Source organism: Lucilia sericata, unplaced genomic scaffold (genome assembly GCF_015586225.1).
Source record: "Lucilia sericata isolate MDLA Ls3-8-SP2 unplaced genomic scaffold, ASM1558622v1 Contig000606F_arrow, whole genome shotgun sequence".
Lineage (NCBI taxonomy): Eukaryota > Metazoa > Arthropoda > Insecta > Diptera > Calliphoridae > Lucilia > Lucilia sericata.
The window spans coordinates 22,345-35,893 of NW_023994613.1; the positions used below are offsets into that span (position 1 = coordinate 22,345).

General features: G+C 30.7%; 1 protein-coding gene across 1 annotated transcript; it reads left to right on the forward strand.

Annotated features, from left to right (window-relative positions):
* Positions 1 to 1,028: 1,028 nt before the first annotated feature.
* On the forward strand, positions 1,029 to 5,031 carry LOC119606613 (arrestin domain-containing protein 17-like). The gene is made up of 5 exons (XM_037960179.1): positions 1,029 to 1,172; positions 1,651 to 1,779; positions 1,841 to 2,055; positions 4,094 to 4,670; positions 4,732 to 5,031. The coding sequence occupies exons 1-5, from the start codon at positions 1,058 to 1,060 to the stop codon at positions 4,908 to 4,910; spliced, it is 1,215 nt and encodes a 404-aa protein (XP_037816107.1). The 5' UTR covers positions 1,029 to 1,057; the 3' UTR covers positions 4,911 to 5,031.
* The last annotated feature ends 8,518 nt before the right edge of the window (positions 5,032 to 13,549 follow it).

Sequence of the window (13,549 nt, forward strand, 5' to 3'; positions counted from 1 at the left end):
TATTTTAGTGATGAACATGGTTTAAGCAGGAATTATTGGCATTGAATAACGTGTGATTAAACTTAATCTCATTTAAAAAATCCTAGAGAGATTAATGAATCATAATAACTATCGAACTATATATTTAAACAGTTGCGTGGGAACTACCATTTTAATTTGACGTACAAAAGTACTTTAAGATAATAATATTTAATGTTAAATTTTTTTCCAGCTGTGTTAACATCTATTTGCTGCTCTGCATTAAATATTTGCTATCAATACTAATGATTATTGTTTTATTTGATTAACATTGATTGTTATTATATGCAACACTTCTTCTCTTCAATGAAAATACTGTAAATGTTTTCTCTCTTCAAATAAATAACTTTCAATACCACTGTTTTGCTTTTATTTTTATCAATGTATTTTCAAATAAAGTATTTTCTCTGATGGCGCTTATCATTTGGTTAAAATAAATTTTGAAATAAAAATCTCTTTAATTTAGTTACTACTTAAATTGTTATTGTTTTAGCATTAAAATTTAACTTAATAATTTTTTTTGTTTTTACTGATTAAACGTGGGTTTTTACTTTTACTTAATTTTGTTGTTGTTAAAAAAGGGGGTATATTGTGTTTTTCATACCGTTTGTAATAAGTTGGTCATAGACCTTCTGGGTTCGGGAATTATTTTAAGGTGATCTAGCTATGTCTGTTTAAGGTTAATTCGTCTGTATGTTGATTTGCCATATAGGGCTTAAATAGGTTGTGTCAGAGGACTGAAATTTATCAAAAAGATTTTCATTTTATAAGGTTTGTTCAGTTGCTGGTCCATTTTAATACTAACTAAGCTATAAACTAGAACTTTCAAAATTCTCTGGTTTAGGTTATCATAAGTTCGGATATGTTCTATTGTTTTATGTTTTTGATAAACAATTTTTGGAGTACCGACTATTATTTTATTAATCGAGCCGAGAGAATGAGTGAGAATAATTTTCTGGTAGTCATTTAATTGATTCCATTAAAACACAAAAAATGTGGTAGTTAGTTTAGTATTTATTCTTTAGTGGTACGGGGCACAATGGTCGTAACGTGTGATATAGAATTTGATCAAAATAAAACAGCCTGTTATTTTGCCGGACAATTAGTTAGTGGTACTATTGTACTCAAATGTGATAAAGCCAAGGACGTCAAGGGTACGTAGTCAATTTTTGCACAATTTCTTCTTGCAGTCTTTAATGATGGGGTATTAGTTATATTTAATTTAGGACTTAGTACCAGTATTTTCATTTTGTCATTTATTATAGTGTTATCTGAGTTAAAACAAAATAATGTTTATTTAATAAAACAAAAACAAATTAGTCATATTAGAGGAATGGCGTAATTATTTAAAAATTTATGGAAATTTTAGTATAAATATTTTAATACATATTTCTGTAAAAGAAATTTAGCACAGCAAAAGAATAATTTATGATAGATAATTTTAGTTTAAATAACATAAAAATAGTAAAAATAAACATACTATATATTGAGCAAGAAACTTGGATAAGATATAAAAATATTTAAATAAGTATACAGTTAGTGATGATATAGCGAAAATATTAAAAAAAAATCTTATCTTCATTTACTCTACAGTTCCATATTTTATATATATGTATATTTTTTCAATTTCAGCTATTCAATTAAAAATATCCGGCTTTGCTCATATATTATGGAGCGAAAGAAGATTCAATACTCGTCGCATTTATCGAGGACATGAAGATTATTTGTCTTCCACCACCTATTTAATGGGTTCTGAAAATAGTAAGTAGTTTTGCTTATCACAAATTTTTAGAATAATTAAATTTAATATTTTTCATTTAAGGTTCCAAAACTACCTTAGCCACTGGTGTTCATACATTTACATTCGCCTGTCAATTGCCTCAAGATTGTCCCTCTTCGTTTGAGGGTTTGCATGGTCATATTCGTTATACGGTTAAAGTTGCTTTGATTAGACCTTGGAAATTTGATCAGACATATAAGAGAGGTTTTACGGTGTTAAGAATGACAGATTTGAATTTTGAATCACCACAGATAAGGGTAAGATTTTGTTATATATTTATTCGTAATAAATGAAAGTTTAACATTAGGACAATGGAGAGAGCTTAATTCTCTTTGTAGTGCACCGTTACACAGTGATTTAGAAAATTTTATTTTTCGAATTTATTCTGTATTTCTGGAACTATTCAAGATGTCATAACTAAAAAATGATAAATTTTATTCAGTTCTGTGATTCATCTAATTCTTTTTAGAATTTAATAAAAACCTCAGAAGATATATTTAAACAAATTTACGATCTTCCGTCGGCCTAAATATCTCTTAAAGCTGAAGAGGGACAATCGGCCCTCGACCACCGCCAACAGTCAATCAACTCAAAAACCCCTCAACTTCAACCGTATTCAATTGTACAGAGTTATGAAATCATGAAATTGTGTTTGTGAACTCGCCTATTGACTAGTCTGTGCAACAGTCTATTCAATATTCTACTGACTTTTCTATGGATTAACCCATTGAATAGCCAATCTATGGATTAGTGAATTAACTTGTATATTAGCTATTTTATGGACCTTTGACTGTACTATGAATAAGCCTATGGACTAGTCTATGGAACAGTCTATTGATCTGATTTTCTATTAACTAATGATCTAGCCTATTGACTATTTCATAGTTTATGTAATTGCCTATTGCCTTTATTGACTAGTCTAACAAATAGTTTAGTGATTAGTCTGTGGACTTATGTTTTAAATGAATTATCGACTAGTATATGGCTTAGTTTATGGACTGGTCTGTTGACTAGCCCATTGCCTAGTCTACTGATTGACAAATCTCTTGTTAGTCTATAGACTGGTATATTGCCTATTCTATGGACTAGTCTAATAACAAGTTTATGTACTAGTCTATGGTTTGGTATATGGGCTGCCCTTTTGACTAATCCATGAAATAGTGGACTAATCTACTGATGATTCTATGGACCTTTAAGCAGTCTTGGATTAGCCCGTGGAACAGTCTACTGAACTGTCTATGGATTATCTTATAATATTGTTTGTTGATCAATCTAATGCTTTATCGACTATTTTACTAGTCTATGGTCAAGTATACTGAGCAGTATATTAGCAATTCTATAGTCTAGTCTATTAAACAGTCTATGGACTTGTATATTGACTAGTTTATAGATCTTTATACTAATATGTTAACTGCATTAAATGAATTATTGAATTGACTATAACTTAGTTTATGGACTAGTCTGTTAACTGGTCCATTGAATACCCTATTGACTAGTCTACTGGGATTAGATCAGTCTCAGAAGTATTGAGAAGTTTATACATATTCTATTGTGTGATCTATGGACTATCTTATTATTCAGTCTATAAACTATTCTATTGACTAGTTTATACAATAATATATTACCTAGTAACTAGAAAATCAGATTGTCATTCCTATAAATCAGGCTTGGGGGATAATGACTACATTTTCAATTACAATTACATTTGAAGTAATTGTAATTGAAGCATTACCAATTATAATTACATGTAATTGTAATTAAAGTTTTACCAATTACAATTATTTGTAATTATAATTCAAGTTTTGCCAATTTGTAATTTTAATTTAAATTTTGCCCATTACAATTACAATTACTTGTAATTGTAATTTTACTTTTAATTGTAATTGAAGAATTTCCAATTACAATTACATGTAACTGTGGATTTTTTCCTTATAATTACATGTAATTTGTAATTAGAAATACCTAAATAACAATTACATGTAATTTTAATTGACAAATTCAATTAGAATTACAAGTAATTGTAATTGTAATTGGCAAAACTTCAATTACAAATAATTGTAAATGGTGATTGGTCTATTACACATTACAAGTAATTGTAATTGGAAAAACTTCAATTACAAGTAAATTCAATTGGTTATTGTTCACTTACACCTTACAAGTAATTGTAATTGGGCTTGTAATTAATTACTTTGTGTAATCATTACCCCCCATGCCAGCTATAAATTATATTAAGATGAAACTTATGTCTATTGTAATACTAAAAGTATTTACTGCATTATTTTCTTATTTTTTCAGATCCCCTCCAACAGTGAAGCCTATCGTACATTCTGCTGTGGCCCCTGTACCACTGAGCCACTTAAAATGGAACTTAAAATACCTCAAGCTGGTTATGTACCCGGTCAAAGTATACCCGTACAAGCTTTAATTATTAACAACACCAGCATACCAGTTTCAGAGGTTAAATTTGCTTTAGTCATGCTGGTTCGTTATATTAGTCAAAATCCTACACGTCATAATGTACAACGTATAAGTGTGAGTAAAATCAAAAATGATGGAGTGCTAAGAAATTGCACCAGATCATTAAGAGATGAAATACATGTACCAGCAACACCACCTACATGTCTGCAGACATGTGGCGTTATACAAATTATGTATCAAGTTGAAATGGAGGTTGCTATGAAATCGTTTCACAAAAGTCAAGTGGTAACTTTACCGGTTATTATAGGCAATATACCGTTGGCTAATAATACCAGTGGTATGGAGGTGATACAAGAACAGCCCACCTATAGGGAAAGACCTATAGATTTGCCTTTGGAGTTGGAACAAGAAATGAGTTCAGCTCCTAATTTGGAGTTGATAACACCAAATTTGCGTGAGTTCTTTATTTAAAGTAAAAATTTTAATATTTTAAATTAATTTATTAAAAATTTTAGCTCCTCCCTCCTATGAAGAGTCCTATCATACGGTGCGCAGTAATATCAATGAGGATGAGCAGCATGCTTTTGGTCCTTGTGAATTTGCTCCTTTATATCCAGTATACAAGATACCCAGCCCAACTTTTGAGGGTCCTTTTAAGCCTTTAGGCTTTGACAACAAAAGCTTTGAGCCTTAGAGCTTTTTTGTTTATTATTGTTGTTTTATTTTTTTATGTAAAAAATAGGTTGTTGAATATGCTTTTGTTTTAGTTTAATAGTTAATTTTATGGTATTATATATTATTTACAAAACTTCGAATTATGGCATATTATTTGTGGAAGTCAAGTGGATGGTACGTAAGTGGATCATAATTTATGCGAATGCATTGTACATGTACCACAAAATGAATTGTGGTATGTGGAAGCTAAGTATTATAGCACACAGTTTAGAAGTCATTGTAGATTGCATTACCCAGAATCACTACACAAGGGATGGCAGATTTGCTAAATTCTATAAGCAATGTATTGTCCTGCGCACTAACAGTTTATAAGGGTTGCAAACATGCTAAATCCTTGAAGCTTATTTGGGTCTATAAAACTTTTTTAAGGACTTTTAAGGCTTTTACAGAAGTATATAAGGTATATTTTAAAATAATGTTAACTATTCAATTTGATTTAATGCTTTTTTGAAAATATGTTATAAAGTTGAAAATATTTTGTATCTGTTAGAAATTTAGCTTGTTTCAAGTAAGTATATCATATTTTTTAACTATTCCCACTTGAGTTTAGTACATTATGTTATAAAATATTTTGAGCATTTTAGATAATATGTATACTAGTTGTTATATGTATTAGAGCAGATACTTTCTATTGTACCAATTGTTATAATTTATGGCTTCCTCGATGTTTTTTAGAAATTGCGGATAAATTTTCTTAAAACTTTTTAGGACAAAGCTTTACATATTATATTAACATTACATATATTTAAAGTTAACAACATAAAGTTTAAGAATAGTATAAAATGTTGCTTTATTTCAAGGTCATAGTGATAGTACACATTTACATATATTCAACGTTTAGATACATGTTTCTTAAGGGTAATGTATTTGGGAGATATTGCAACAATGCTGCAGCAAATAATGTCATGTCCTTTCATGTCCTCTTTATACAATTATTTATAGTTCACGAACTCATTCTCTTCCCAATAATTTGGGTAACATTATTCTCCATAAAAAATTTCAGGTGTGAATTCCGTAATTTAGTTTACATTACCTTTCGAATTACAAATGAATGACTGTCATCTTTAATTCGTGGTTTTGACCATACCTCTGTTATTTATGGCCCGATTTTGCAGATTTAGAAAATTGATTACATCTGACAGCAAAATCAACTCCTCTATTTATAAATATCTAGAATATTTATGGGTAATTTCATGTCAAGTGACTCAACTCAAAAAATCAATTTTGACAAAATTTGCACCAAGGTTAGTACTATTATATAGAAGATCAGCTCTATCGGTCAAGAACTCCCGGACATAGAGGGTGTCAAAGTTGGACATTTTGGTCATACATGGTTTTATTCAAATGAGTGTAATTTTTCACCTATTGGTCATAGCAAAAATTTTCCAAAGGATTTCAGATAGATATTTCTTCATTCTTTCGAAAATTTTTTTAAATATTAATTTTTTTAATGGGCCTTTTTTTTTGCTTAAAAGAAAACTTATACAGTTTTGAGTGGGATTTCTATCAAAAAAATACTTTTTAACTCAAGAATAATTTTTTTTTTTCAAAATTGACGTTTTTGTTGTATTTTTATCACTCAAGGGAAACCTTAAACCATTTCCATTGAGCGCTTTTGGTTACATAGTACTAACCATGGTGAAAATTTCATCCAAAATGGAAGACATGGATTTTAAAAGTTGGATCACTTAACACGAAATTCCCCATATACTTTATACTCTCGGAAGTTAATTTAATTATTTTTAAAATCGGTCCAAATATATAGAATTTTCTTCCAATTTTACAACATTAAAGTGATTTCCTCTTAAACGATTGAACTAAAATGTTGCATTAGTTTTTCATTTAATCAGGACTCTGTGTGTTTAATTCTAGGTTTAATATTGAAAAAGACTCAAAAGTACCAGTTGAAGAACGAAAAATTACCAAAAAGTTTACTTTCACAAATTTTCATTCCATGAAGATATTATATGTCTGAAATTGTTTCTAGTACCAGAAAGTCCGTATTTTAGATTTTCATTCAAGGTTGAATATTATAAAAGAATCAAGAATGAAGAATGAAAAAGTACCAAAAAATTAATTCTTATAGATTTTTATTCCATCAGGATCTTATATTGTGGAAAAGCCAAAAAATTACCTTTTGAAGAACGAAAAAGTACCAGATATCCTCTCTAACAGATTTTCATTCTCTCAAGGTTCTGCAAGTTTAGACTTATGTTTCTAGGTTTATTTTAATGGCAATAATAAAACAATAACAATACTGAGATTAATACGTAGCGTTTATTTATACCCTACACCACTTTAGTGGTGTAGGGTATGTAGGTATGGCGAATTTTGTAATCATCGGGCCTCACTCTCTCATATAAATACCCCTTCAGTAAATTATGTTAAATGTCAATTCGCTTAAAAAGATTAATGTTGGGATTAAATTTAGGATAAATATATTTTATTTAAACGTGGATCCATCGACCTGATTTTATGAGGATAGTTCCACATTTTCCCTAGCCCCAGTATAAGTCAATTTAACTTTTATTCTCACATTTACATATGAAAATGTATGTTGTTGTTGTTTCTTTATTTTGTAAAAGCATTATTGCTCATGTATCCATTATTTATTAACCGATTTTTATACCCACCATCAAAAAAGATGGGGATATATTGATTTTGTCATTCCGTTTATAACACATCGAAATATTGGTCATAGACCCATAAAAGTATATATATTCTGGATCCTTATTAAATTCTAAGACGATTTAGCCATGTCCGTCCGTCTGTCTGTTGAAATTACTATACGGCCCACACGAGAGGAGCTAGACAGTTGAAATTTTGCATAAATATTCTCTATTGCTAAAGTTTGTTTGGCATTGAAAATTGGAAATATCGGTCCACGTTTTCGGATAGCCCCCATACAAGTGGACCTCCAAAAAACAGCTTTAACGGGCATAACTGCTGAAATTCGATATAAATAAATTTCATATAAGCCAACATCTTTCTACTAAATTTTTTGAGGATCGGTCCATAATTGATCCAACTCCCCATATACGGTCCCTTTCAGAAAATGACTTTAACACTCATTACTGGCCTAAACATTCGAGTATAGCGACGAAATTCGACATAAATAAGTTTCATATGAGTCAAAATCTTTCTACCAAAGCTTTTTAGGATCGGTCCATAATTGACCCTACCCCCCATATAAGGTCCCCTTCAGAAAATTACCTTATTTAACCCTATCTCCCATATAAAGCATCCTTCAGAAAATCAGTTTATGAACAATTTTGTATTAAGAAAAATATCAATAACGTCGCCAATTGCTAACGGATTTTTAAAAACAAAGTTGGTTTTTTCCCGGAAATAGACAGGGTTTTCCAATCAATTAATAAATAGTACGGTTCCCATATAAAATACGTTCAAAAAACATCACCAAACTTGTACAACGGTGAAAAGGCTAAATAAAAAATATGTTTGCTGATGAAATTCACACATATCTCTCCAGGTTACTTAAACATCATATATGTCATTATAAAGGCCTCAGCTTCTGCTTTCTAAATCAGTGAAACTTAAACTTAAAATCGGTCCAGATTTAACTAAGTTACTGACTTATAAGTGTCTAAAGGTACGAAAAAACGGTTTTTTACCCGTAACTCAAGATTTTGGAGGTGTTTGGCAAATTTCAAAAACATATTCTTGTTCTACTCGGATTCACCTTTCAGAAAAATAGTATCACTTCCCAGGTATATCAATTTTCGTTTATTTTGTCTCGCTGTGTAAGTTATGAATGTAAACGTGAATTTCTGCCCATATTATGGGAGTAGGCTACAATTAGGATAAATTATATTAATTAAAATGATATTTGTTTATTTCTTAAATAAATAAATAACTTATTTAAGAAAATACATATTAATCAATTAATATATGTAATTAATTTTTGAAAACAATATTTGCTCTAGACTAACATACATTAAACTAGCAGTATTAAGATAACGAAAATCAAAATTATAATTGGATAAACTGATAGTTTCATATTGAATTGAAAATGGTCAAAACGATTCCAACTAATTGAAATTTTAAAAATTTTGCAATTATAAAGGGGGAAAATTTTAAACCAAATAAATCATTATTTTCGATTGAATAATGGTAGCTTCAGTTTTAGTAATTGCTTTTTTACATAATTTACATATCATTGCGTACTTTTATTTATATTTATGAATATTTAATAACTATTTTTCAATTAGTCAAGCTTTATATGTGAAGTACATGTATTGCAGTTGGTAAAATTTTACTGATATTTCATCTAATTGTTGTGGTAGTTGTAGTTTTGTTTTAAATATGTTAATATGATAAACAAACTTCATATTCAAATAACAAAATTTTCTGTGGCAAATAAGAATGTGAAAGTTTATCAATACTAACATATACAATAGGGGATTTCATTTTATATTATAAAATTATATTGTTCAAATTAAAGAAAATATATGTATATTGAAAATTTTTTTATCGGACAAAAAAATATTATGATTTTAACAAATATTATAGAACAAATTAAAAATTACAATATTAGAGAAATTAGTCTCACTCTTCTTTCTAAGGAAAACAATAAAAACAAACACCCTAATACAAGTATTAACACATATAGTATTTTACAGAACTACTACTGTTAGTCCTTGCAAAAGTCAAACAAACATTATACTAATTGTATGCCACACAATAAAATTGCAAAAATTACACAAATGCAATCATACGCATAGACACACATACAACCACATTGTTATGTCGGTGGTGGAAAGAAAAAAAAAAAAAAACACAATAACTAGGAAATTTAAAAGACGGAAGATAGAACGACAGTAAAAAGGCCTACGCAGTCAAATGTGTAAACGGTAACGTTAGCAAATTTGCTAAGTTTCATGGCTTTCACTTTCTCTATTTAGCTTTAAATTAGTCTGTTTGTATTTGCATTTGGTTGTGTATTGTAGATATAGGGATATTGATTGTAGAGTGTTTTTATATCATACACCACTTTAGTGGGGAGAGTATATTGGGTTTGTGCTGATATTTGTTACGCACTATAATATTGGTCCTATCTATACCCAACTTAAAGTATACCAATCGGCTTAGAATCGTTTTCTGAGTCGATTTAGCTATGTCCGTCCGTCCATGTAAACCTTTAATCAAACTATATGTCGCAATTTTGAAGCTGATTCAATGAAATTTGGTACATGATCTTCTATTGTCTCAGGGATGAAGTCGATTAAAAATGGTTAACATCGTCCATTATTTCACCTAGCCCCCATATAACTGTCCCCGCGAATAGGGCTTGTAAACCTTGTAAACCTAGATAATTCAATGAAATTTGGCACATGATCTTATGTTGTACCAGAAACGAAGCCTATTGAAAATGGTTAATATCGGTCCATTATTTCATTTAGCCCACATACAACTGAACCGACCGAATAGGGCTTTTAAGTTCATGTTTAATATACGCGTATCTCGACAAAAAGCTGCAAAACCAAGTTATATACTAGCATTGATAATCCCGATTAAGTTTATAATGATAGGGCCCCCTAGCCCTTTACAAAGCACCCTTCAAAATATGGCTTAAATGTCCATAATTGTATTCAAAAATAAATGACTTCAGTAATCTGAGGCAAGGTACAATTCAACTGAAATGTTTTATTATGAAAACTATATCACATTTTATATTTATACCCACCATCAAAAAATATGGGGGGTATATTGATTTTGTCATTCCGTGTGTAACACATCGAAATATTGATCACAGACCCCATTAAGTATATATATTCTGAGACCTCGTAAGATTCTAAGACGATCTAGCTATGTCCGTCCGTCTGTCCGTCTGTCTGTTGTTGGCACGATAGTGTCCACAAAAAAGAGATATTGAGATGAAATTTTCCCAAAATATTTTTTATTGATCAGAAATATTTGGCATTGAAAATGGGCAAAATAGGTCAACGATTTCACATAGCCCCAATACAAATGTACCCCCCGGAATATTGTGTAAGAAGCTTCAAACATCCACAAAATCGTTATTTATGAAGCAAATGGCACAAAATTTCGCATAAGTCAGTTTCGTATGAGTGAAAATCTCTCCACCAAATTTTATGTGGATCGGTTCATAATTGACCCTACCCCCCATATAAGGTCCCCTCCAAAAAATTACTTTAACGCTCATTACTGGCTTAAAAATACGAATATAGCGATGAAATTTTACAGAAGTAAGTTTTATATGAGCTAAAATCTCTCTACCAAATTTTATGTGGATCGGTCCATAATTGGCCCAACACCCTTATAAGGTCTCCTTTGGAAAATGACTATAATGCTGATTACTGGCTTAAACATACGAGTATAGCGATGAAATTTAACACACGTAGGTTTCATGCAAGCCAATATCTCTCCAACAAACTATATGAGGATCGGTCCATAATTACCCTTCCCCCCATATAAGGTCCCCTCCATAAAATTACTTTAACGCTCATTACTGGCTTAAAAATACGAGTATAGCGATGAAATTTCACAGAAGTAAGTTTTATACTAGCCAAAATCTCTCTACCAAATTTTATGTGTATAGGTCCATAATTACCTCTACCCGCCCATATAAGGTCCCCTTCAGAAAATGACTTTATCGCTTATTATTGGCGTAAAAATACGAGTATAGCGATGACATTTGACATAAGTAAGTATCTTAGGAGCTAAAACCGTTCCAGCAAATTTTATGCGGATCGGTCCATAATTGACCCTACTCCCAATATAAGGTCCCCTCCATAAAATTATTTTAACGCTCATTACTGGCTTAAAAATACGAGTATAGCGATGAAATTTCACAGAAGTAAGTTTTCTACGAGCCAAAATCTCTACCAAATTTTATGCTGATCGTCCATAATTAACCATACCCGCCCATATAAGGGGCCCTTCTGCAAGTGACTTTAACGCTTATTATTGGCGTAGAAATACGAGTATAGCGATGAAATTTGACATAAGTAAGTATCTTAGGAGCCAAAAGCTTTCCACCAAATTTTATGTGGATCGGGCCTTAAATGACCCTATCCCGCATATAAGGTCCCCAACAGAAAATTACTTTAACGCTCATTACTGGCCTAAAAAACGAGTAAAGCGATGAAACTCGATATAGTTTTGTATGAGCTAACATCTCTCTACAATATTTAGTGGGGATCGGTACATAATTGACCCTACCCTTCATTTAATGTCCCCATCAGAAAATCACTTAAACGCTCATTACTGGCTTAAATGAAATTCGACACTGATAAGTTCTATAGGAACCGAAATCTCTACCAATTTGTATGCGGATCAGTCCATTATAACCCCACACCATATAAATTTCCCCGCAGAAAATGAGATCAACGAGAAAAATACGAATACCGCAATTCAATTCGATATAAACGAATTTTAAGCTAAAATCTCTCTACCATATTTTATGAGGATCGGTCCATAATTAACCCTAACTACGTATAAGGTCCCTTTAAGAAAATGACTTTAATGTTCATTACTGGCTTAAAGATACAAGTAGATCTATGAAATTTGAAATAAATAAGGAACTGAAATCTTTCTACCGACTTTTATGAGAATTGGTCCATATGTGTATATATAACCCTACTCCCTATATAAATTAACATATTTAATTTGAAAGATCACTGTCAATAGTTATACCCCCATTAATGGACCTATTACAATGATGTTCTCATTAATATCGATATATAATAATAAAATATTCAATATATCAAAGTTTGTTTATATGGCAGTGATTTGATGGTGGGTATATAAGATTCGGCATAGCCTAATATAACACTTTTACTTGTTATAACTGGTGTAGGGTATTATATGGTCGGCCTCGCCCGACTATAATTTCTTACTTGTTTAGTCTTTAAATGTTGTCAGGAAATGCTAAAATGTTTAACATAAAATGGTCACATATGAATGATCATTAAATTGCACACAATCCTTATAAAAATAAAAATAAAAAATACAATGGTTTAGATACATACAATACTTACAATCCCTGTAGTTTCCAAGGGTTGGTGGAAAAAAAACTTATATAGCTATCCAGATACTTAGTTTCCTGGACATAGTTAGAATTTTCCAATGAATGTTCCTGAGAGATGTAATATTTTAAGTTAAATCGTTTCCAAATTGTTTGAATCTAATTTCGATGAATGCTTTCAATGACAGAGAAAGTATTTCGGCGCTTCAATGTCCTCCCATCTGAATATGTTCGACCAATTATGTATAGTTGTGTACACCAAGACCATCTTACTAACCTCAGACATATTAGTTCTAGAATAGGTTCACGCCTTTCTCTCGTTCTGGTCCCCCCATAGGATTAAAAAAACTCCGAACGATATATAAGATATAAAACGCTAGCTAGTTCTGCAACCAAAAGTCTGCCAGACAAATCAGAACTGTTGGGTACTTAAAAGAATCACACAAGCGAGAGAGCCTAAAACAACATTTGTCCTTTACAATTGTAAAACATACAAACACAAACCAACTAAATGTACATTAATGTGTATGTAAATATATTTGTATAAAAATTCATAACCAAATGAACATGTATGTATGTGTATAAATTAA